The sequence below is a fragment of the Miniopterus natalensis genome, chromosome 14 (genome assembly GCF_054644295.1).
Source record: "Miniopterus natalensis isolate mMinNat1 chromosome 14, mMinNat1.hap1, whole genome shotgun sequence".
NCBI lineage: Eukaryota > Metazoa > Chordata > Mammalia > Chiroptera > Miniopteridae > Miniopterus > Miniopterus natalensis.
The window spans coordinates 44,170,918-44,195,204 of NC_142094.1; the positions used below are offsets into that span (position 1 = coordinate 44,170,918).

General features: G+C 45.5%; 2 protein-coding genes across 2 annotated transcripts in view; both read left to right on the forward strand.

The window, feature by feature from the left end:
- Positions 1-101: 101 nt before the first annotated feature.
- SFXN2 (sideroflexin 2) lies at positions 102-17,735 on the forward strand. The gene is made up of 12 exons (XM_016220071.2): positions 102-177; positions 7,687-7,871; positions 8,054-8,224; positions 9,477-9,575; positions 10,455-10,530; positions 10,832-10,917; positions 12,479-12,539; positions 12,905-12,971; positions 13,844-13,893; positions 14,226-14,275; positions 16,324-16,371; positions 17,153-17,735. Exons 2-12 carry the CDS (start codon positions 7,702-7,704, stop codon positions 17,250-17,252), a joined length of 978 nt encoding a protein of 325 aa, XP_016075557.1. The 5' UTR covers positions 102-177; positions 7,687-7,701; the 3' UTR covers positions 17,253-17,735.
- Positions 17,736-21,404: 3,669 nt separating this feature from the next.
- WBP1L (WW domain binding protein 1 like) overlaps positions 21,405-24,287 on the forward strand; it is a 56,948-nt gene continuing 54,065 nt past the window's right edge. Inside the window, exon 1 of the mRNA XM_016219965.2 lies at positions 21,405-21,484. Coding sequence (XP_016075451.2) covers positions 21,422-21,484 — 63 coding nt within the window. The 5' untranslated portion in view covers positions 21,405-21,421. The remainder of the gene's footprint in view (positions 21,485-24,287) is intronic.

The following is a 24,287-nucleotide window of genomic DNA, read 5'->3' on the forward strand; positions in this document are numbered from 1 at the left end:
AGCCACGTGGCGAGAGGAGTGCCAAAGTCTGCCCCCGGACCTCTCCCTCATGGCCCCCAGCGCCGTCGTCTGTCAGTCTGAGGGGCGGGGGAGTTGAGGGTTGTGTGCCCTTCTCCACACGCCGGTGTTAAAGTCCGGGATGGAGGAGCCCGAGTGGTGGGAGGCTGCCTGTCGGAGGTAAGAAGCAGCCGAGGGACTGGCCCTGACCCCTGAAGTGAGCTGACAGTGCGGGTGAAAGGCATTTTGGGATGGCCAGGGTTTACTAAGTTACGTCAGACCGGGAGGCACGACTTCTGCAGTCCCCAAGGAGGCAAAAAATGGGCATGCACGTCCAGGCAAGTGAGAGCCAGAGGCATTCTGGGTGAGTTGGGAGGTGCTGTCTCCCACCCCCTGCCCTGCAGAGGACAGGATGAAGAGTTTCACTAGGAGCCAGGTCCTATTCTGGACTCTGGAGGCACAGCAGCGCACAAAATGTACCCTCTTGGGAATTATATCCTTCCTAGTGAAGTGCTTTTCGTACAAGATTTCATTTCATTCTCACAACCCTAGACATTGGTTATTTTGAGCAATATAGAGTGGGGACTTGAACTCAGTTCTGCCTGACTCTTGAGGAAGTGCTTTTAAACGTTTTTGTATGGTCCAGGTGGAAAGAACAGAGTGGTCTATATTTGTGATGTAAACCCAGAACTTTTTAAGAGCTGATACAGTGTGGGCGGGGATGGTACATCTGGATTGCACATGCATGTGTGCCTCTTACCAACCTCACTGGGTAGGTAAGGATTATATGAATTATATGATTGTATTAATAGTTTCATCTAGGTTTTTGGGCTTTGCCTCTCTTCCTATCAACAAAGGTTTTCTAGTCTAGTAAAGATCGTTGAAATGAAGGCAGACTTCCCCTGAATGGTCCTTAGCTATTTAAACATTCAACTAAAGTATTTTTTCAAACATCTGCTACATGCATACTTGCTTCAGATCCTTGGAGAGAAAACTCAGTTAAGAACCTTGATTAAGGAGGTACAAGACAAATGGTTAATTCAGATCATCACTCCTACAGTCTACCTATCTCTAGTCTGGTTCTTTTGTGAAAAAGGCAAGGCAGACTTCTCAAAGTTGTTGCCTTGGAATCACACATACCTAGACCTGCTTGTTTATTTGTCTCATTCTCCAATTTGCCCTAGTCAGTCTTGACACCAACCCTTGCCATCTCTGGTCTTTGTGACCTTCTTGAGCTTTTGGTTGCTTTGATCTTCCTCTGATGTGAGTACCAGCCATAATGTTTTGTTTTTCTCCCTACCTGGGATACAAACGGGCATCCTGGGTACTTCGCTTCCCTTGCAAGAGGATTTGGAAGTCTGTTCTCTGAGCTCTGATACTGTTTGCCAGAGAAAATCAGCTCCCTTTGGCAGGATGAGCATTACTTCTGGAGATGTAGTAGATTATTTCTTTTTTTCTCCCCCACCCCTTTCTTGACAAGTACCTATAATGGATAGAGGACCTATCTAGATGACCCTAAGCCTTGTGACCTTGGGAAAGTAAGGCCCTAGCTATTGTCAGATCGTTGGATGGATATACAGGACTGGATCTGTTTGTTGTTAGTGAGAGGCTGTGTGTGCCACTATTGCTCACCATGCTGGCTCAATCGATGTGAGCCTTTCTAGGCATTAGTTTCCTGTTCTATAAACTGAGATCTTGGCTCCCTCCCTAACGTCGTTGAGCAGTGACATTCTCTAACCCTAGAAGGAAAGGGAGTTATTGGTCATTCACGGTTTGACCTCCATCTCCCCCCTTGTTTCCAGTAGTGGCACCATATTCCTTCATTAGTGGAGCCACCCTGGACATGATAGTGACCTTTCTAGGGAGTACTAGATGTGGTTCTGTGGGAAGAGGGAGGGTAACTGGAAGAAAACGTAGAGACCAGATAGGATGCAGTATAAGCGCGGTAGACAATTTTTATCTTCGTGAAAGAAAGCCTGCTTTTCCATATTCAAGGCAAATTCTGAGTTCGACTTAAAAGAGGTGACATCCTTGATGCCAGGAGAACCCAAGGATAAGTTGGAATGCATTTTAGGCAGGCAGTGTCTTTAGAGGGCAGATGGGAGATACAGCATGAACCTTATAGTCTATTAGGGAACTCAGACTTCACATGAATAACTGTAAATAAAGAAAATGACAATTCCAAAAGCCCAATATGCTGCCAAGGAAAACAGAATGCTAGGGGAGTGTGGAACAGAAGGGCTGAGTTTGTCCTGAAGGAGTCACAGAACTGTACCCTGTGGGGCACTGATGTGGGGAAGACGTTCCAGACATAGAATTTAGATTTTTTTTGGTCTTAGTTTTTACATGAGACAAGGACTGAACAGTTACTATCCTCACCTCAGTAATAAAGGCAAAGTTTCTTGCGTAATTTAGCAAATGCTTACCCCTTCATGGTTGAAGAGCTTCCATTGTGAAAGGCAGGGAACTTTCTAATGTTGGGTTGAAGCTGGAGAGAGATGTCTGAGAAGTGTGTGTGTATGCTTTGAGGGGTAGGCATAGCATTTTGCTCTGCTGGGCTGTTTCCAGGGGGTGCAAGCATGGGGCTCTGTAAGCCAGGGCAGTGTGATTTTCTGTCCAGGCCAACTTCTTTTAGGCTCATTTGGAGTCAGGGAAGGTGACCTCTTTCCCCCTCGCACTCCTGGTTCAGTTGGGACTAAGTGAAATACCTTTGGTCTTTAAATGAACCTGCAGGAGGCCAAGTTAGCCTGTCCCTTTGAGGGCAAAGCCCAGAGCTTTCCCATCGGCTCTGTGGTGCTCAAACTGTGCATATGAACTTGTAATTTTCTAAGTATGGAAAATCCTCAGTTAAGGTAATATTTTCGAGATAAAAGACAAATGACCTAGTTGTGGAAGATATAAATTAAATCTGAAAATTATTCATTAAAAAAACACACAAAAAAGATGCCTGGCCGGCATGTTCAGTGGTTGAATGTCAACCCATGAACCAGGAGTTCACAGTTTAATTCCAGGTCAGGGCACATGCCCGGATTGTGGGCTCGATCCCCAGTAGGGGGCAGCCAATCATTGATGTTTCTATCTATTCTTCTCCCTTCCTTTCTCTCTAAAAATTAATAAAAACATATTAAAAATAAGTTAATTTAAAAAGTAAAAGATGAGTAGGTGTTATTTAGTGAAGAGGGGAAGGAATAGCACTCTGGACAGGGAATGGTATTTGCAAAGTACCTGAGACAGGTGGCAGGCAGCCTATTGCATTTAAGGAACTCCATGGCACGTGAAACTCAACATGTGGAAAATCAAACTAATTTTTTTCCTGAAAGCCTTTTTTTAAAAAAAAAAAATATTTTCTGTCTCAGAACATTATTGCCCAAATTAGAAACCCCAGGTGTCACTCCAGATACTTGTGGTGTGTCAACTTGACTAGCCTAAACAAAACTCCCCAGGACCCTGTCTTTCTCTGGTATGTTTGCAGTGGGCTATGAGGGAGAAGCCACCATTCCTAGCATCCACACACCTTCTCCCAGTTATTCCATGGAACACTTATTTAGGGACTGTGGTGAAGGGATTTTGCAAATGTAATTAAAGATCGTAATGGGTTGGCTTTGAATTAATCTAAAGGGAGATTATTCTGGGTGGCCTGACTTAATCAGATGGAATCCCTTTAAAAGAGGGCTAGCCCCCCACTCCCCACTCTGCAGGTCAGAGACTCCAGCCACAGCTGGGCCTGCATTACTTCCCTTTCCCTCAGGATCAGCCCTTCCTGTCTGCCTCTTCTGTTGGCCTCAGGCTTACTTAGCCAACTCCCACAATTACATAACCCAGTTAGCTAATTCCTTGTACTAAGTCAATTTTTATCAATATGTGTGTATATGTGTGTGTGTATATAAAGGAGATAGACATATATATATATCTACTACTGTTTCTGCTTCTCTGGTTGAACCCTGACTTACAATATTCTTCCTATACCCGATCACTTAGCAAATCCTCAGATTCTGCTGCTTTAAAAGGTTCTTTCCTTTTGGACCCTCCTTTCTGTTCAGTGCATTTGGGTTCATTTGAGCCCATTTCTTGCCTGGGTTATTGGGGTTCCCTTCCAGCTGCTCTCTGCCTCTTATGAGGTTCCTACCACATTGTCTTTATCTTATATGATTGCCCAGGATGTTCTTTATAAACTACACATCTGATCTTGTCACTCTTAAAATCTTTTAATGGCTACCTGAAGTTTTTAAGCAAAAGTTCCAAAGCCGTCGATTTTTGTATGACTCCAATTTCTCTCTTCTCTTAGCATATCATATTTCTTTTGAAAATTTTTTACAACTAATCCAAGTTCACTTCCAAATAACACTCTACAATTTCACTGGTGTAGTGCAAGTACCTTACACTGGGTATTCCCAGTTCCTTCCTCCCATCCCTTGTATCATTGATGTCATTCATTTCACTTATCCACAGCTATAACCACTGAATACATTGTTGCTATTATTATTTTGAACAAACTGTTATCTGTTTGTTAACTGTTAACAATTAGAATAAGAAAAATAAAGATTTTATTTTCACCTTTTATTCCTTCTCTGACGCTCTTATTTTATTTTATTGATTTTTAGAGAAAGACATTGATTTGTTGTTCCACTTATTTATGCATTCATTGGTTGCTTTCTGTATGTGCCCCGACCAGAGATGAAACCCACAACTTTGGCATATGGGGACGATGCTCTAACCAACTGAGCTACCCGGCCAGGGCTCTGACACTCTTTATGTAGGTCAGAGTTATGACCTATATAATTTTCTTTCTCTCTAAAGAACTTCTTATAACATCTTGCAAGTCAGGTCTCTTGTGGACAAATTCCTTCAGTTTTGTTTGTCTGAGAAAGTCTTTATTTCTCTTTTATTTTTAAAGGATTATTTTGCTCAATATAGAATTCTAGGTTCATGGGATTTTTTCTTTCAACATTTTATAAATATTTCACTCTACTCTTGCTTACATGATTTCTAAAGAGAATTCCAATGTAATTTTTATCTTTTCTCTAACTAAGGTGTTTTTTCACTCCTCCTGGCTTCTTGATCTTCTTTATCTTGATTTTCTGCAGCTTGAATATACTATGCCTAGGTGTAGGTTTTTTGGCATTTATCTTGCTTGGTGTTCTCTGAGCCTTCTGAATCTGTGGTTTTGTGTCTGTCATTAATTTTGGAAATTTTTCAGTCATTACTTCTTCAAATATTTCTTCTTTTCCTCTCTCTCTCCACCTTCTGGTATTCCCATTACATGTATGTCACACCCTTTGTAATTGTCCCAAGTTTTTGGCTATTCTATTCTTTTAAAATTCTTTTTTCTCTTTAATTTTCAGCTTGGGAATTTTCTGCTGACACATGTTCAAGCTCATTGATTCGTTCCTCAGCCATTTCCAGTCTACATCAAAGGCATTCTTCATTTCTGTTACAGTATTTTTTATTTCTAACATTTCCTTTTGATTCTTTCTTAGAGTTTCCATCTCTCTGTTTACATTATCCATTGGTTCTTGCATGTGGTCCACTTCCCTGTTAGAGTCTTTAGCATACTAATTATAGTTATTTGAAGTTCCCAGTCTAATAATCCCCAAATCTCTTGTCATCTGGTTTTGATGCTTGCTCTGTCACTGTACTTTTTGCCTTTTAGTATGCCATGTCGTGTTTTTTTTGTTGAAAGACAGATATGATGTGTATGAGGCTTTATGTTTATCGGGCAAGAAGTTAGGCTGTGTTTCCTATCTTCTGAAGCTATAGGTATCAAAGGCTAAAATTTCCTCTGGTGTCCTTGTTTTTGTCTCCCTGGTGTCTTTGGATTTCTAGAGATTTCTTCTTCAATAAGGTTTGAGACTTGCAGTTCTATAGGCCTAAGATTAGGTCTCAGTATTTGAGTGAGTAAGCCTGTAGCCCCGAACCTTCACAAATGATTATCAGTCTCCCCTCACTCCCTCAACGTGAGATAGGAGGCTAGAAGGGGCTAGAGTTGGGTATTTCTCCTTTCCCAAGTCAGTTAGGTTCTGCTAACAGTTTCCTTTGTGGGCAGGCCTTCTAAAGAAGAACAGAGGTCTCTGGCTGTGCTTTAAAATGGCTTTTCCACATCTCCCTGCCAGAAGCACTAGGGGATATTTTTCTGATCTTCACTTTGAGAACCTAGTGGGCTCCTGGAGATAAAACTCACAAAAATGTGCCACCGCCCCAAAGATTGAATCCCCACTTGTCCACACTGAGCTTCCAGCAATTTATCAATTACATTTTAAGTTTTCCATTGAAACTTGTCCCAGCAGTGGGCTTCTCCTCCTGATGAATTGAACTGTGTTTCTCTGTACCTGCCTGTCTCTTCAGGTTTGGGGGCGGTGGTTTGCCCTGATCTCAATTCTCCGACGGGGCTAAGAAAAGTTGTTGATTTTTAGTTTGTTCAGCTTTTTTTCTTATTGTGAGGACAGGAGTGATAACATCCAAGCTCTTTACATGTCAAACCTGCCTTAGGGTTTCAAGTCATGAATTCCAGAACCCAGTTATGGACAAGAGTTCTGAAGTAAATCAAGCTGAATTAAAATCCTGCCTCAGCTACTCGCTAATGCTTGTGTGACTTGGTAAAGTTACTTATCTGTGCCTTGATTTTCTCATCCATAAAATGGGGTTCTGTCTTACAGGGTTATGATGATGAATTCAGAAAATGCATTTCAAGCACTAAGCAAAGTGTCTAGCATAGAGTAGGAGCTCAGTAAGTATGAGCTGTTATTATGCCCCCCCACACAGTGTGCTTTCAATGCTTGCTCTTCTACGCATATTTCAAAACATTATTTCTCATACTAACAAAATGTGTTCATAATCCCTCGTCTATTTTAGATAAGGTGACCATATAATTTGTCACCCAACTGGGACATTTGAGAGTGAAAGGAAATGCTATTAATAATTACCCCAGGCCAACAATCCTAGGCAAACTGGGAGATATGGTCTTCTCAGTTTTAGATGCTTCTTCTCTGGCTTTCCACTGCTCCCAGTGTCTGTCAACAGCATTGTTTACTCTGCTGTCCTTGTTGAATTACTTGTCTGTTTACCTCCTATTCTGAAATTCCTTGAGGGTAGGCATGGTGCCTCACTCACAGCCGTGGCCTGGAATCTCGAATCTCTCATAGGGCCAACATGCACCACCCACACAGTCACTGAAATGATGAAAGTGATTATGCCATGTTCATGTCCACCTTTATCTGTGATTGTTTCTACCTTTGATGTGATCCCATGCCTTCTACCTCATTCAGAAAAACCTATCCTATCTTCAGGGTCTTGCTCACATTCCACCCCTTCTGGGAAGCCCCCTTTGATTACTGTATTTCCCTGCCCCACCATCTCTGCTTCTGCTCATCTCCTGTATTATTGTTGCTGTACATATTACATACTGTTCCACTGGTGGGCTCTTGTTCCCCTGTCAGACTTAGCTCCCCAAGGACAGGCACTGTGTTGTCCTTTTTCTCAGTCTCCCCCGCAGCATGATCAAGCACAGGGCTGGACACCAGTAGGAACTCAGGAAACACATGTTAGTACCCAGTTGCTCAGTCTGAGGCCTTCCCAAACTGAGTTAGATGACAGCAGTGGCTGGTGAAAGCAGGCTGTTTACCACAGTGCTCAGGGCCTCCAGAGCAGACTTTGATTTGGAGGACAGTCCTCATTTTTCCTGTATTCCTTAAGTCCACAGTTTTGTGTATGAGCAAGATGGAGGCTGACGCATCTGGCTTTAACATCGATGCCCCCCGTTGGGACCAGCGCACGTTCCTGGGGCGAGTGAAGTACTTCTTCAATATCACGGACCCCCGCACTGCTTTGGTACCAGAGCAAGAGCTGGACTGGGCCAAGGCAATGGTGGAGAAGAGCAGGTAAATGGTTAGGGGAAGGGGCCAGAGGAACTGGGGCAACATTGATGGCTTCCCTAGGGAGGGTGTGGAAACTGAAGATGAGGGAATAGGCAGAGATCTCAGGAAGGAGGGAGAAATTAGAGCAGGATGACTTGGAGTGGGGGGACAAGGCGATAACTCTGCCTATTGTCGTTGGGCGACAGGATGGGGATCGTGCCCCCAGGCACCCAAGTGGAGCAGCTGCTTTATGCCAAGAAGCTGTATGATGCAGCCTTCCACCCTGATACCGGAGAGAAGATGAATGTCATTGGACGGATGTCCTTCCAGGTTCCTGGCGGCATGATCATCACAGGCTTCATGCTCCAATTCTACAGGTGGGACCCGGGAACAAGGCAATGGGAGGTGTATCCACTTGGGTCTGCTAGGCAGGGAGCCATATTATGATAATAATAATAGATATCAGGGAGCCATATTATGATAATAATAATAATAGCCGTCTTGCCTGGCTGGGTGTGGCTCAGCAGTTGAGCATCAACCTAGGATATAGGAGATCTCAGTTCGATTACCTGTCAGGGCACATAACCGGGTTGCAGGCTCTATTGCCAGCCGGGGCATGCAGGAGGTGGCTGATCAATGACGACTCTCTGATCATTGATGTTTTAACTCTCTTTCCCCCTCTCCCTTCCTCTCTCTCTGAAATCAATAAAGATATATTAAAAAAAATAACTGTCTTTATTGAAACTTGCCAGATACTAGGTATTGTGCTAAATTCTTTGACTGTGTTACCTCCTTTAATTTTCTCAACAGTCCTACAGAGAAGTACTGTTATCATCTCCATTTTATAGAAGAACAACTGAGGTTCTAGAGAGGTTATATAAGTTGTCCAAGTTCATACAGCCAGGAAGTACTGGTACCTGGATTTTAACGGAGGCAGCCCTCTCTAGAACTCTCAGTGAATAAACTATGCTAATTTCCTCTTTTAAAAGTGCTTATAGTCAACAATGAGTTTAATGTATTTTTATAATGTACTATCCCAGGAAAAAATTAGGAAGACCCTTTCAGCTCATTTGGGGAGAGAATAAACTTTGTAGCTGCTGGATGTGTGACTCCTCCCCCTTCCTCTCTTCCTTCTTCTCCCCTGGCTCCACCCCATGCATTCATTTATCCAGTTATTGAGCCAGGCCTTGGGCCCCAGCTGTTAGGAATATAAAGACTTTAGTCCTTCCTCTCAAAAAGATCCCAGTTTTGTTGAAGAGATCAAGAAGTGAACAGTTACAGTCTAGCTTGCTAAGTGGTAGGCTAAGGAAGAAATGTGGGGTTGTAGGAGCTGGGAGCATGGAATGACTGTCTCAGGAAGGGCATGGGAAGGGTCAAAAAGGTTCCAAGGAGGAAGTTATTTCTCAACAGAGCAGGATTTAGCCATGTATACAGTGGAGTGTGTCAGAGTGTGTGTGTGTGTGTGTGTGTGTATGTGTTCCAGGCAGAGGGGCAAGACTGTACAAAAGCCCAGGTGCATAGAACATGGGAACAGTTTGGAACATGGGAAGCTATTAACATGGTTTGACCTGTGTATACCAAGTCCTTTCTTCCATTCTCCTCTCCTCTCTGGACCTCACTTACTGGTAGGACGATGCCGGCGGTCATCTTCTGGCAGTGGGTGAACCAGTCCTTCAATGCCTTAGTCAACTACACCAACAGGAATGCGGCTTCCCCCACATCAGTCAGGTAGGAGACCCGAACCCCAAGCTGTCCTCATAGGTCTGGAGGATGTGGCTGTCCTTTTGTCTCTAGGGGAACTGTCCTTCTAAAGGGTTCTCAGGCTATTAGACCTCCCTGGGTGGGGCTCACACTGGCAGGTGATGAAGTCTCCCTTTCAGGGGTTGGAAGTGTTTTCTTAAGCTGACTAGGAGAGCATCTTCTCCTTAGACCAATTCAAAATTTGTTCATTCTAAAGACGAACAAATTTCTTCTACATTGATTCTACAAGTAGTTCTTGGGTGTATATTATATACCAGGCATGGTTCTAGGTGCTGGGGATACATTTGAGTAAGACATGTGTGGTCCCTTTTCTTGTGGAATTTAAGGACTTCTAAAAAAACAAGCACAATAAACTCAGGTTGTGATTGCTGCCATTAAGGAAATACACAGGTGAACACAGGCGTCAAGGTAGAGAACAGCAGAGAGGTGTCTGGGTAGATAGGCAGCTCAGGGAAGTCCTCCCCGCAGAGCTGACATTTCAGCTGAGCTCTGAAGGATGGAGATTTAGCTATGGAAGAGCCCAGGGAAGGATACCCTGGGTGGGAGCAGCCATGTGCAGAGGTTCTGAAGTAGGAAAAAGCTGGGCATTCTTAAAGTACATGAAGAAAGTACCTAGCACATAGTAGGCATTCAATAAATATTTGTTGAATTCAAAAATAAATAAAGTACAGAAAGGATCCAGGGGCTGGATCGTCATGAGTTGGGGGGAGGTCACAAGATGACACTGGGGACAGATCACGAGTTTCTCAGGCATGAAGCCTCATTTCCAGACTTTCTCATTGAAGCCATGATCTTACTTTCCACCAGAAGGACTCCCCACTCCTAAGTCTCTCTCTCCTCCACTAGGCAGTTGGCCCTTTCCTACTTCTCAGCTACCACCACTGCTGTGGCCACTGCTGTGGGCATGAACATGTTGACAAAGGTACTGTCTGGGCTGCCTTGGGCATGGTGGCCACTAGGGGGCAGCAAAGTCCTAGGGAGAATTAGGAATTTCCCTAGTCCTGGGTTGTGGTAAACCCGAGCCCACCCAAGCAGTAGGAAATGCAGAATGGCTGTCCCCAGATTGGTTCTTCTCAGGCCTTTGAGGGAGTTTGGGTTCCCAGATGGATGTCTGGATGTGTGGCAGTAGCAAGGTCTGATTTCTTGTTTTGTAGTCCTTAAGTTCCTCCACTCCCATCTTGCAGCGAGCATGAACAACTCCCCTTGTTCCCTTTCCCCAACAGAAAGCTCCACCCTTGGTGGGCCGCTGGGTGCCCTTTGCTGCTGTGGCTGCTGCTAACTGTGTCAACATCCCAATGATGCGACAACAGTGAGTACAGGGATCCCTTTCCCTCCCTACGGGCCACAAGGTCAGTAGGGAAAGCAAGGCAAGAAACCAAGTCAGTGAGTGGCTTCTTGGAGTTGAGGTGGATGTGGGGGAGGCTGCTGCACTGTGCCTCTGAAGGGTCCCTGAGGATTGACTGCTCCAACAGTGATGGCCACTCTTATAGGAGTGGCGGGTAATTTAGGTTTAATCTGTGATGAGTATGTGGGAGTCATTTTTTGGATGGTGTGGGATGGAGGCATAGGGTGAAACTGTGGTTTTTACTCAAGTATGCCCTTTCAGCTGCAACTGTAGTTAAGTTGTGAGTTCTGCCTACCTCCAAAGCCCTGGGGATGACTTACAGAATGAAATGTAGCAGAGCGAGGTGTCCAAAGATAGAATAGAGCCATGAAGCTTTGAAAGAAGCCAGAGGAGTAGATAGATGTTTTCCAGGCACCCGGCTCTAAGTTTCGCAGCAGGAAAGGTAAAATGAGAATTCACCCATTGTGTCTCAGTTCTTCTTTCTCTATTTTTCTTTTAAAAAAAAATATGTCTTTATTGATTTTAGAGAGAGGAAAGGAGAGGGAGAGAGAGAGACAGAAACATCAATGATAAGAGAGTCACTGATCGGCTGCCTCTCACATGCCCCCCACTGGGGATCGATCCCGTAACCTGGGCATGTGCCCTGACCAGGAATCGAACTGTGATCTCCTTGATCCTAGGTTGATGCTCAACCACTGAACCACGAAGGCTGGGCTCAGTTCTTATTATTTCTTGACTAGAGAAAGCATAGATGTTCCTCTGTTATAAAATTGAATGATGTAATATACATAAAGCCCTCAAAATAGCACCTAGAATATAACAAATGCTACATAAGTGTTAGCTGTTATTGCTACTGTTGTCATCATCGCCTTCATCATCATCAATTTCTACAAGCCACATTTGCTTGGAACTACTAGTAAATGGAAATTTACCACACTTGCCCTTGCTGAACGAGCACACTACCAGAATAACTGTGCATACACATTACTCCTCTCCTCTTTCCCTCACCCCTCCAGTTGCTCCTTCCCATCAAATTAATAATCCCAGCCACCTAACTGGTTTTGGGTTGAGTGCTGTCAAGAACTGGCCTGAGAATAATAATCAGAGCAGCTACTGTTTGTGGCGCAGTCACTCTGTGTCAGGCACTGGACTAAGCACTTTACAGCCGTTATGCTGTTTTATCCTCACCAAGTCCTATGACGTGGGTGCCACAATTGTCCCCGTTTTGCAGATTAGGATAACCGAGTCTTTAGAAGGATTAGGGAAGTTGCTCATGATTAGACACTTACCCTGCAGTTTTAGGATTCACCCTAAGCAGTCAGGCTCAGGACTAGCTCTCTTAACCACTGCCTAGATCACTTCAGAGATACCACTCATTGGAGTGCAGAGGAAGGTCACAGGGCAAGGCTGCAGGAGGGGGTGTGCTAGAGCTTGAGTGCCCTGGCCTTGGTCCCCAGGTGTGTCACATTGCTGGCAGGCTTCCAGCACCCCTTTCCCAAGGCAAGCAACTCCTATCTGTGTTTAGGGAACTCATCCAGGGCATCCGCGTGAACGACAGGAATAACAATGAGATTGGTCATTCCCGGGTAAGTAGAGGTCTCCCTTTGGGAGGAGGGAACTCTCTTTCCTCCTTGTCCTGTCCTTAACTGTCAGACCATCCTGGGCTCCATTATAGGATCTCCCTGATTCCACTCTCATTCTCCTCAATTTCCCCCACATGTCTCTCTTTAGGACATTTCTCATGTCCTTTCTCCATCATTTCTAGTCCTGAAGCCATAGAAGTCTGGCTAGGTGGGTGAGGGTTGAGAGAAGTCCCTCAGCCCCTGGCAGGTCCATCCCTTTCCTTTTACCAGCTAAGACTTGGCTAAGACCCTGACCCTGACCCTGACTCTGACCCAGCTCAGATACTGGATAAGGTCATTCCTGACAACTTGCTGTTTTCTGCCCTCAGAGAGCTGCAGCCATAGGCATCACCCAAGTGGTTATTTCTCGGATCACCATGGCAGCCCCTGGCATGAGTAAGATGGGGAAGCCTTCCCTTCTGGGGGCCCCTGGAACACATGATGAAGGCCTCAGCCACACTCAGCTTTTGGGTGGGAGATGGGACTCCAGCTTCTACAGCCATGCTTCTCATACTGGTTTGCTTGAGTACTGAGAGCTGCACTGTAGTTCTTGGAACATCAATTAATCAGACATTTTAAGTTCTTTTCATTCAACACACATACACACACACACACACACACATATATTTTAATCCTCGCTCGAGTATATTTTTCCCATTGCTTTTCAGAGAGAGTGGGGGTGGGGAGAGAGAGAGAGAGAAACATCGATGTGAGAGAGACACATGGATTGGTTGCCTCCTGCATGCAGTGGGATCGAGCCTGCAACCCAGGTACATTCCGTTGGCTGGTATGGAACCCAGGACCCTTCAGTCCATGGGCCGACGCTCTAACTATTGAGCCAAACCAGCTAGAGCAACACATATATTTCTTAAGTACCTCCAATGTACTGGACACAGTGCAGGGTGCTGGGGAGACAGTGGTAGAGAAAATAAATCCCCTGCCCTGATTGTGCTTCCAGCAGGGGCACATTACAGAGTACGGTAAAAAGTCTGTTTACATGAGCCTTCAGAGATAGTTTTGAGAAGGACACTTTGGGCCTGGCGTACATGTTCTATTATTGCAGGTGTGCTTTGGGAAGCACCCTTCTGCTGGGACTTGGGGGACAAATCAGAGTGGCCATGCCTACAGTCTTCTACTCTTCTCCCAAATGAAAATATTTTCTGGAACTTCTGGGGAAGGAGGGGGAATCACTCAGTCCCTGATCTGACTTCAGAAAGGGGTCATAGGAGCCTTACAGGGCCTCCCAGCTTCTCCCTGGTTTCTTTCAGTCTTACTGCCGGTCATCATGGAAAGGCTGGAGAAACTGCCCTTCATGCAGGTGAGTGGGGTTCCCTTTTGCCTCTTCCCTGCCCAGAGTCCTCCAACCTCACCTGTGCCTGGGAGCTCCCAATCCTCTCATCCTTCCCTCTAGCTACCAGCCTTCATCTCACTGAAGTAGCGCCCATACGAGTCCCCACTGGCTTCCCACTTTAGACATCGTAGCTGGTTGCTTGGCCTTATCTATGGAGAGCAAGGAGAGCCTCTTCTCCTCTCCTTCAGGGCCAGCATACCTCTGGGTTTCTAGCTAGCTGATTGGTTGTGAGGCAGGTGTGGGGTTCACCTTAAGGTACATAAGTCCCATGTGAGTCTTTATTTTTTTTTTGTGTGCAGAAAGTCAAGGTCCTGCATGCGCCATTGCAGGTTATGCTGTGTGGGTGCTTGTGAGTAACTTGTTTTCTTGGTTTGGGTTCTGTGGTGGCTGGGGCACCCAAGATCTGTCTTCTTGTGTCACCTGTGTTGAAGAACATGTACGCCTTTACATGACTTCCACAGTGCCCGATCTCAGAACACCTATGATCCATCTGGAGAGTTCTCACCTCATCTTTTTGGAGGGAACCAGGCTAGCTAGGCTCTATGCACACGTCTGCATGGAAAGCGGAGTGCTTGGGTACCCTCCTGTCCCAGGGTCTTCCCTCTGACCTTAAGTCTGGAGAAGAGACAAAAATGAAAAAGAAATGATAATTATGTGATGTGATAGAGGTGTTAGCTAACCCTAAAGCAATCATATTGCAATATATGAATGTGTCAAATCAGCATGTTATATATCGTAAACTTCCACGTTATTTGTCAGTTATATCTCAATAGATAAATTAAATGAAGAGACAAAAATGATGAGACAGCCTGCGGCTGTCGAGTGTCCCAGCCTCGCACAGGAGGAAAACGTGTCATGGCAGCATTCTTGGGTACCTGCCATCGACTGGACATGTCCTGCCATTAATCATGCTTTGCAGGGCTACAGGGCTAATGACAGCAACAACAACTAACATTTATTGAATGTGCCCACTGTGCTAATGCTTCACACTTAATTCCCTCAGCCCTGGAAGTATATATACTGCCATCATCATCTTTTACAAAAGAAGAAACTGAGGCTTGGAGCAATGAAGACACTTGCCCAAGTGTATATAGCTGATAATTGCTGGAGCTGAGATCGGTTCTCAGCAGACATGCTATACTTCTGCTAATTGAGTTACCACTGAGTGGGCAGCTACCATAAGCTTTATGTTGTACATAGATTATCTCATTGAATCCTCACAGTAACCCTACAAAATAGACACTCTTGTCCTCCCTCTGCTGCCAGGAGGCAGTGTGCCCCAGATTGCACAACTTTATTTATTTATCCTCACTCAAAGAGTGAGGATATTTTTTCTATTGATTTCAGAGTGGAAGGGAGGGAGGAAGGGGGAGAGAGAGAGAGAGAGAGAGAGAAACATCGATGTGAGAAAGACACATCGATTGGTTGCCTTCCACACAGATCGGACTTGCAACCCAGGTACGTGCCCTTGACCCAGAATCGAGCCCACCACCCTCCAGTGCACAGGTCAGTGCTCTAACCACTAAGTCATGCCAGTCAGGACTGTACAACTTTTAAGTGCCAAAGCTGTGATATGAACCCAGGTTTGTTAAGACTCCAAATCCTTGCCCTGGCCAGTTTGCCTCTGTGGTTAGAGCATCTGCCAGGGGACTGAAGTGTCCTGGGTTTGATTCCGGCCAAGGGCATGTACCTTGGTTACAGGCTCGATCCCTGGCCCCGGCCCTGGCCCTGGGACATGCAGGAGGCAACCAATCGATGTGTTTCTCTCACATTAATGTTTCTTTCCTCTCCCCTCCCTCTCTCCCTGACTCCCTTCCACTCTCTCTGAAAAGCAATGGAAAAAATATCCTTGGGTAAGGATTAAAAAAAAAAAAGACTCCCAAATCTTGTAAGGCATGGTCCTGGACCCGCATCATCTGAAAGCTTGTTAGAAATAAAGACTCTCAACCCTTCTGGAGACCTACTGGAGTTTTTTGTATGCACACTGAAGTTTGAGAAACCCCGGCCTTTACTGTTCTCTAGCAGTCCAGATGGTCAGTGAACAGAGGAGCAGGACCTTTGGATTCGCACCCCTCACTGCTTTCCCTGCCCATCAGCATATGCATGTGGTCTTTAGGGCTGCTGCTTGCACTCCCTAGTGACTTCCTGTGCTTGAGTAACGGGGGGATTGTGGTAAGGGGTGAGGGTGGAGGCGGGCTGATTTTATTCTCTGCCAGAACAAATATCCTGGCACCAAGAGACCAGGAGAAGGGTTGGAGAGAGACAACTATGGGGCTGGCTGTGAAGGCAGGCCAAGTGAATGGGCATCTCCCCCAACCTTTAGGAGGCTCAGGCGCAGCCTGTGGGAGGGCCTGTGGGGAAATGTCTCCTAATGCTTTGGTTTCTCCTTTTTTCCAGCCTCATCTTCATGGTGCCAGTGGCATGTGGGCTCTTCCCACAGAAATGGTATCAACTATTCATTCCTTACTTTGTTCTAAGAAATGTCCTGTCCCTGCTCTCCCTGCCCTGCTTGCTGTCCTGAAGGAGAGAGGGAGGGGCAGGAAAGGCAGCATTTGCCCAGAGACAAGTGCCTATCAGCCTAAATTCTGGGCCTCTTAACCCTGTGTGAATGGTAAGCCAGAACATGTCTCTAAGGGGATGAATTGCTTCCTCCTGGTGGAGCAAGGGCTGCTTTGGAGAGAAGGTGGGGGAACAACAAGAGACTCTGTCCCACTGGTTGGGTTATTAGATAAATCTCCCCTGGCTGGTCTAGTCTTTGAAACTGAACAGGGGACAGGTACTTACTCTGATTCATGTTTGCCAGAGGGTGGATGCCTTAAACCTCTTCACTTCCCTTGCATGTCATGGAAGGGGTACATCAGACAGGGTGGGAGGAAGGACTAGCTCCAGGAGACTAGGTATGAATATATACCTGGAATATGTATATATTCAATAGCTTAAATCTATACCCAGGAGATGCCAGTCTCTCCTTCCTTAGTACTCTTAGCTCAGGAGTCATCTGTTAGACAGCTCCTGTATTCCCAGTACTGAGCATGGAAGTTGAGCACCAGGGAGAAGAAAGGCCTCAGTAGAAATAAAAGCAAAATATTGTATACAGAGGCTATTACTAATTCTGAAGGAAAAATCAGGAAGGGCTTCTTAGAGGTGGCATTTGAGTTGGGCTTTGTGTAAGGGTAATATGCTGCTGTCTAGATGGAATACTGGTAACCTTCTCCTCTCTCCCCAGTGAATTGCCAGTTTCTTATCTGGAACCGGAGCTCCAAGACAGCATCAAGGCCAAGTATGGAGAACTTGTGCCTTACGTTTACTTCAATAAGGGTCTCTAAATCCTCGCCCACCCCTACCCCTCCAAGGACCAGTTTATACCAGCTCCTCCTTAGCCTCCTCTGCCTTCATTCCTCTTTGCCAATAGGGCCTGAGGCTAGGGTGGATTTGGGGGTGGAGATATGAGGATGCCTCATGCTTCTACCCAGCCACTTGGTTTATTGGGGCTCTAGGGAATAAAAGTGAACGAGGGAGAAAGACCAAATCTTCTATCTGCTCCCCGTTTAACTCCCATCCCCTGGAGACCAGAGACTGAGACCCCCTCAGGGAGAAGCTGCTAGGACCTGAGGAAGACACTTAGCAAACCAATTGGAAAATTTAGGGAAATTGGGGTCCTGGTTACAGCCAGGATTGGGAGAGAGCCCTTGGGACAAGAAGCTCCTACTCTTTCCTCTTCCCTTCTGCATCATCCTCCCTCAAGCTATGGAACCTTTCTTTCCCCATGGAGTTCTAGCTAACGCAGGAAGTGTGTGTGTGAGTGTGAGCGGGGGGGGGGGGGGGGGGGGGGGGGCTAGTCCGTGTCACCCTGGGGCTCATCTCCATTCTTCCCATTCTCATTGCGCCTCAGAAAGGTTCTTGGGAGTGCTGCTAACCTTGCACTTTTCAGGAACCTGGGATTTCTCAGTGCTAAAAAAAGGTCATTGTGTGAGGCAGCAGAGTTCCATGGTGCTTCAAGCCCTATCTATTGACACTTCTGTTCTAAAAGCATGTCTGATTTTACTTCTGTTTAAAAGATAATTCCATTAACTGTTGAGTAAAAAGAATGTATGTAAGTATTAACCACACATTGTAATGGGTATAATTTCCTGGCTACTGCCCTTCCTCAGCCCATTGGATTAAACACCAAAGAAAGACTAATGTGTACTGACTAGAAAAGGAAAGTTTTATTTGGACGCCTGTACAAGAAAATCAGCCAGGCCCAGCCGGACATGGCTCAGCGGTTGAGCGTCGACCTAGGATCCAGGCGATTGGGGTTCGATTCCCGGTCAGGGCACATGCCCGGGTTGCTGGCTCGATCCCCAGCGGGGGGTGTGCAGGAGGCAGTCAATCAATGACTCTCTCATCATTGACGTTTCCCTCTCTCTCTCCCCCTCTCCTTTCCTCTCTCTGAAATCAGTAAAGATATATTAAAAAAAAAAAAATCAGCCAGGACCAAAGAGCCTTAAAGGACATACAGCAAAGCACAGCCACTTGCCTTTTCCAACTTGGTGGTTGTAGGTGATTTCTCAAGCTCCCTGGGGGACTGTTGTGGCACAACCAGGGTCAATGTCTGTATGAGTTTTGTCTAGTAAAATTTACTGACTGTCTAAAGGATACCACTGTGACTTGAATAAATTTCTTAAAAGCACAATGAACTGTCTGCAGATTGAGTTAATAACACCTGGATGGAAAGCAGGATCTGGACTTACTTTGGCTTGGCATGGAGGGAGGGTATCACAACTTGAAGGGGAACCTACCTGTTTGAAGCCTGGAGGCCATTGTTCATTTCCCTATTACTAGAGAAAAATCCACCTGTGCTGGAAGCTGCAGAGGTCTCCCAGAATGGGAGCTGTGTTGCTCCGGAGCAGGAGTTGGCAAACCATGGCTCAAGGGCCCAAATCTGCCTGCTACCTGTTTTTATGTGCCTGGGAACCAAGAATGGTTTTTACATTTTTAAAGAGTTGTAAAAAGGAAAAAACCAAAGAGTATGTGACAGAGACCCAATGTATGTAGCATGCAGAACCTAAAATATTTACTCTCTGGTCCTTTATGCAAAAAGTTTTCTCTACTCTGGAGTAATAGCTTTAAAAAAATATGTATCAGGATTACCTGGAGGGCTTGTTAAAACACATTGTATGGCCTCCTCCCCAGAATTTCTAATTATATGGGACTGGGGTAGAGCCTGAGAATTTATATTTCTGGTAATTTTCCAATGATGATTCTACGTACCACACTTAAAGGACCACTGCTTTTAAAGTGTACAATTTAGTAGTTTGTAGTATACTCAACAAAGTTGTATAATCATCGCATCGCTATCTAATTCCAGAACTTTTTCATTACCCCCAAAAGAAACTGCAAATTATCAGTCACTCCCCCCACCCCCAGCCCCTGTCCTTCACAATCCCTAATCTACTTTCCGTCTCTATAGCTTTGTCTATTCCAGACATTTCATATAAATGGAATCACATAGTATGTAGCCTTCTGCATCTGGCATCTTTCACTTAGCATAATGTTTTGGAAGTTCATACATGCTATAATGTGCAATTCGATTTTAGCTGATGTTTGAATAGAAAAGTGTGTCTTTGAGCTAGTTTTCTTAGGATAAGAGATTTGGCTTCAGCTTTGCCCATTTCCAAAGACAAATAGGAAAAACCTTACAGAGCTCAGAAGCAGTTTGACACTGATGTTCTTTCAAAAATCAACAATCTTTCCCTTTCTTTCCCAGTTCCTTAAGCCTCCTGGCATTCCTCCTCTCGTCATAGACAATTACTCTTTGGAAATGTCTGGAGTATCTAGTGGCTACAGCTCAGAGGCCAATCTTTACTTATCTCCTAGGGAGCTTGATTACGGAGTGGATGAATTTCTAAGAAACTTGAGGTTGCCCAAAATGCTTGTCACCTTTTGCAGCACTTGGGAAAGCAGGATCAAGGTAGAGACAGAACTAAGGACATTTCTTATGCTCAAGCGAAACGGGTTTTCTTCACTCTTACCTGTTTCCCTCTTTGCCACCATTTAAGCCAAGAACAAACTCCCTGTGGGCTTAGCCCTGGGCCAGACTGTATAATGCTTTGGCAGGTTTTGGAGAGGAAATTGGCAGCTGCAGACAGCTGGCTTCTCTGTCATGGGCCTTCATTTCATTTTACTATCATCGATTACATTCATAGTTGGGTCCTGTACAGGATGTTGTAGGGATTTCTTAGGAAATGAATAAGGCCTGGTGTGCCAAATAAAAAGCTGCAAATTTAGTAGGAGTGGTCAGCCAGGCAGATACAGATTAGATACACTAGGGGGGAAGTGTTATGTGAATCCAGAAGAAGAAACAAGGGGGTGGGAACTAGGAGTTTATATGTGTAATGTGGAAATGAAGTTACGTGTACTACATAGCACAGCACCTTGAAGATCTCTTTAGTGTCCAGTGTGAGCAGAATGTGTGAAAAAATGTGTGGGTGGCAGGTGAGATAAGTATGTAGGAACCACAGTGAAAAGTCCAGACTATATATCCTATAGGTAGTTGAAGTATTTTAAGAGCGAAAGCCGTAAGACAATGTTTGGAGTTGTGTGTATTTGTGGATTGTGTGTTTTTTTTTGTGGTAGAGCACCCTTGTGGTGTGTGAAAGGAGACTATTTGTATTTAGGCAGAAGATGAGAACATGGATTAAAGCATTTGGGGTAGATTTCAGAGCTATTTTTGAAGTAGGGTCAGAATTTTGTCCATTTTGTCCCAGAAACTTTTGGTGACAAAGCACTGTGCCTCAGGTAAAGATACTGTCTCATAGGGAATTCAAGTTGACCTAAGCTACTGCTTGGGCAATTGGAGACCAGTAGAGGGACCCTGGTACTGGGGCTGCGCTTCAAGACATGATATCAAAAGATTTTTAGATTGCAGTTGTTTAATTCTTTAGGAGCTCCCGGTTACCTTCTCTAAAAAATAACATTTGCCAACACCGCTTAGAATCATCAAACTCATCCTTTCTTTGCTAAACTGTGGAAATCTAGTACTTCCGCCACGGCTGTATTCTAGCTGGACTTTTCTATACCACACGTTTAAGGTGGCCCGTCCCCCGATCCAAGGTACTTCTTCCACTCGCCGCCTTTACACCGGCTCGCGGCGCTCAAGATGGCCCAGCTTCCTCCTACTTTTAATTGGCTGTATCCTTCTGGTTTTCCGTCTTCATGGGATGGAACTTCAGGGGAGGGCGGAACTTCGATTTGATCGACAGCCATTTAGACCAATGGGCGAAGGGCAGAGGCCAATGAAGCGCTGGGACTGGAGAACCTCCCCGGTGTTTGGGAGGGTGTTTTGGCTGGGTGGAGCAGAGCCGGAAGCGGAGGGGGAGAGTGAAACAGGAAAAGAAGGGAAGAAGGAAGAAGAGGAAAGAGGAGGAGAGGGAGGAGGAGGAGGGTGGTGGCGGCGCCGTGGCGGAGGAGCAGGAGCAGGAGGGGGATGGAGAGGAGAAGGCTCCTGGGTGGCATGGCGCTCCTGCTCCTCCAGGCGCTGCCCAGCCCCCTGTCAGCCGGGGCCGAACCCCCGCAGGTAAGGGGGAGGGGGCGTCCGGGCCAGGCTGTGGGCCTGGGAGTCGTCGAGGCCTGGCAGGAGGGGGCTGGAGACGACCTCGCTGCTAGCTGGAGGGGGCTGAGGGAGTGTTGTTGCCAAGAGTTGAGGGGTCCCGAGAGGGACCCTCAGGCCTGGCGTGGGCAGGATCTAAGGGGGCGTCGGTGTTTAGCTGAGGGACACCTGTTTTGGTTTCAGGGAGGTTGGCAGAGGCATGGTGCCAAGCGAGTGCGGGTTAGGTCAGGTGGGCTGGGGTGACTGTGACTGGAAAGTGGTGCCAGGCTGGGGCATGTGGGGCGCGTTCGTGTTCCCCGTGGACCAAGTCTCCAAGGCAGCGGTGCCGCGTGTGCGGGTCAGGGTACGTGAGCTGCTGAGCTAGCCTGAGAGGGAGGAGGGGCGAAGAGGATATTTATTTCAGGCCGGACTGGGCCAAGTTCTGAGGACACCATTTTTAATAGTGTTTGAGTTAAGTGGTTGGAGGAAGGACTCTTGGAAGGCAGGTGAGATGAAGTAGAGCTGGACCCCTCAGGAGGAGGCCACACTTGAGTTCTAATAAGCTTTTAAAAACTGTTAGGCTGGCCCGCCTGGGAGAGCCAGTCGCTGACGCTGATCTGGGACAGCCTAAGGTTTTTGAGCAAACGGTGGTGCTGATGCCAATACGGGCAGCAAATGGAGCACCCCAGCTTTTCTTGCTGGGTGGCTTGCTTTTTATCCATGCAGAGAAGCTGGCTTGTGTTGATTCCAGCTCTGGCTGGCATTTCGAAACCTTGATGGGAGTGGTACTCCTGGTGCCAAGTTGGGTGGGGTGTACTAGGGGTAATCACCCCTCCTTCCCTTGCATTTGGCAAGGCTTTCCCATTCTATTTTCTTCACTATCTGTTCCCTTCCCTGTCTTTTCAGAAAGATACACACACGGTGGCAGAGTCTATACAGCTTAGCACTTGAGCTTTGCGTGGTAATCAAGAGTAGAAGAGTCCCAGCAAAAATACTTATCTTTTCCCTAGGAAGTCATGGGCTGCCTGTTCACATACTGGATGCATCTTTGTTTTGTCCATTAGTATCCTTTATTTTAAAATTGAAATGAGATGGAATTCGCGTAACAAACTATTTAAAACCATTTAACCATTTTAAAGTGAAAAATTCAGTGGCATTTAGTATATTCACAATGTGTAACCACCACCTCTATCTAGTTTCGAAGATTTTCATCACTACAAAGTAAAACCCCCAACCCATTAAGCAATTCCTCCCTGTTTCCCCCTTCCCCCAGCCCCTTGCAACCGCCAGTCTGCTTTCTGTCTCTATGAATTTACCTATTCATAATATTTCATATAAATGGAATTCTGCAATGACCTTTGTGTCTGGCTTCTCTCCCTTAGCATAATGTTTTTGCTTTATGCTAATGTTTAGCGTAATGTTTGAGGTTCATCCATGTTGTAGCCTGTACCAGTATTTCTTTTTTATGGCTGAATGATGCTCCACGGTATGGCTCTACCACAATTTGTTTATTCATTTATCTGTTGAAGTGTCCTGTTTCCCCCCCAGAATATATTTATATTAGAAATAACATGTGAAAGTAATAGAGCTCATTTTCTGGGCCAGTATATTCCCTTTTCTAGGTGTGAATTCTTCCGTTTTAGGCTTTGTTGGGGTTCTTTATTTTCCCAGTTAAAGTCAAACTAGCAGGAGAAATTATTATTATTTTGTCTATTAGAAAAGTTATAACCCTTTGGACTGGTAAAAGTAAGTATAAATGCTGACAGAACAAAACATAGAACAAACTGTTGCTTTTCCTTTGCATCTATTTCTGTATCTCTAAAGGCTGTTCCCCATTACCAATAAATAACATTGCTAGAGGGTTGGTTTAGGAATGTTGGAGCCTTTGGAGGTGGGCGCCCAGGGCCTGTGGACTGCTTTACCCTGTTGGAGAGGAGTGGTGGACCTCCTAGTCAATGGTGGGACACATCCATTTCTTTAGCAGGAGAAGGGACAGCAAGTGGAGGTTCCTTACATGTCATGCAAGCCTTGGGAGGTGGCTAGAAAATGTGGGAGGGGGTCTTCAGTGTCATGCCCTAATTGCAGTTTGTTGAGCACAGGCCATTTTCTTATCATTTCCCTGAAACTTCCAATACTTATTTTGGGGGATAGAGTGGCTTTTGTACTTTGTTCTATTTGGATGGATGCACTCACTAGCAGCTATTATGTGGTTACAGCTCATGCAGAGAAGGGAAGGTTTTTGTAATGAGTAGCCTCCCTCTTCCTGACCCCTCCCCCCATACATTCCCACCCCTACCTAATACCCCTGTCTCTTTCTGTCAGAGAATACTATATATCTGTAGTGAGATTTGTGTTTTGAATTTTAACCTTTGGAATGGAAGCTATTATATAATTATTAACTCTGAATCCACCGCAGTTTAGCCAATTTGATTTTTGGTTTGTTTTTTTGTTGTTGATTTTTGGCTTGTAGAAATCAGTAATGAAAAAAAAATTCAGAGACCATTTTGGCATAGGACCGACTTCAGGTACTCACTGTCCTTATTTCAACAAGTGACTTCCAGCTAACTCTGAATTGAAGAGAACTCTCTGTACTCATTCCTTGTTGAAATGGTATGGGTACCTCATTGTATTTCCCCCCTTGAAATTCCTCTGTCAAATACAACCTTTTTTTCATATGCATTTAATATCAGAAATACATGATATTAGGTGGCTTGCTTTCCCTCTTAATAACTCTGCCCTGGAACAGCTATTTCTTGCCATCCTGGCTCAGGAAAGTTCATTAGTTTAGCTC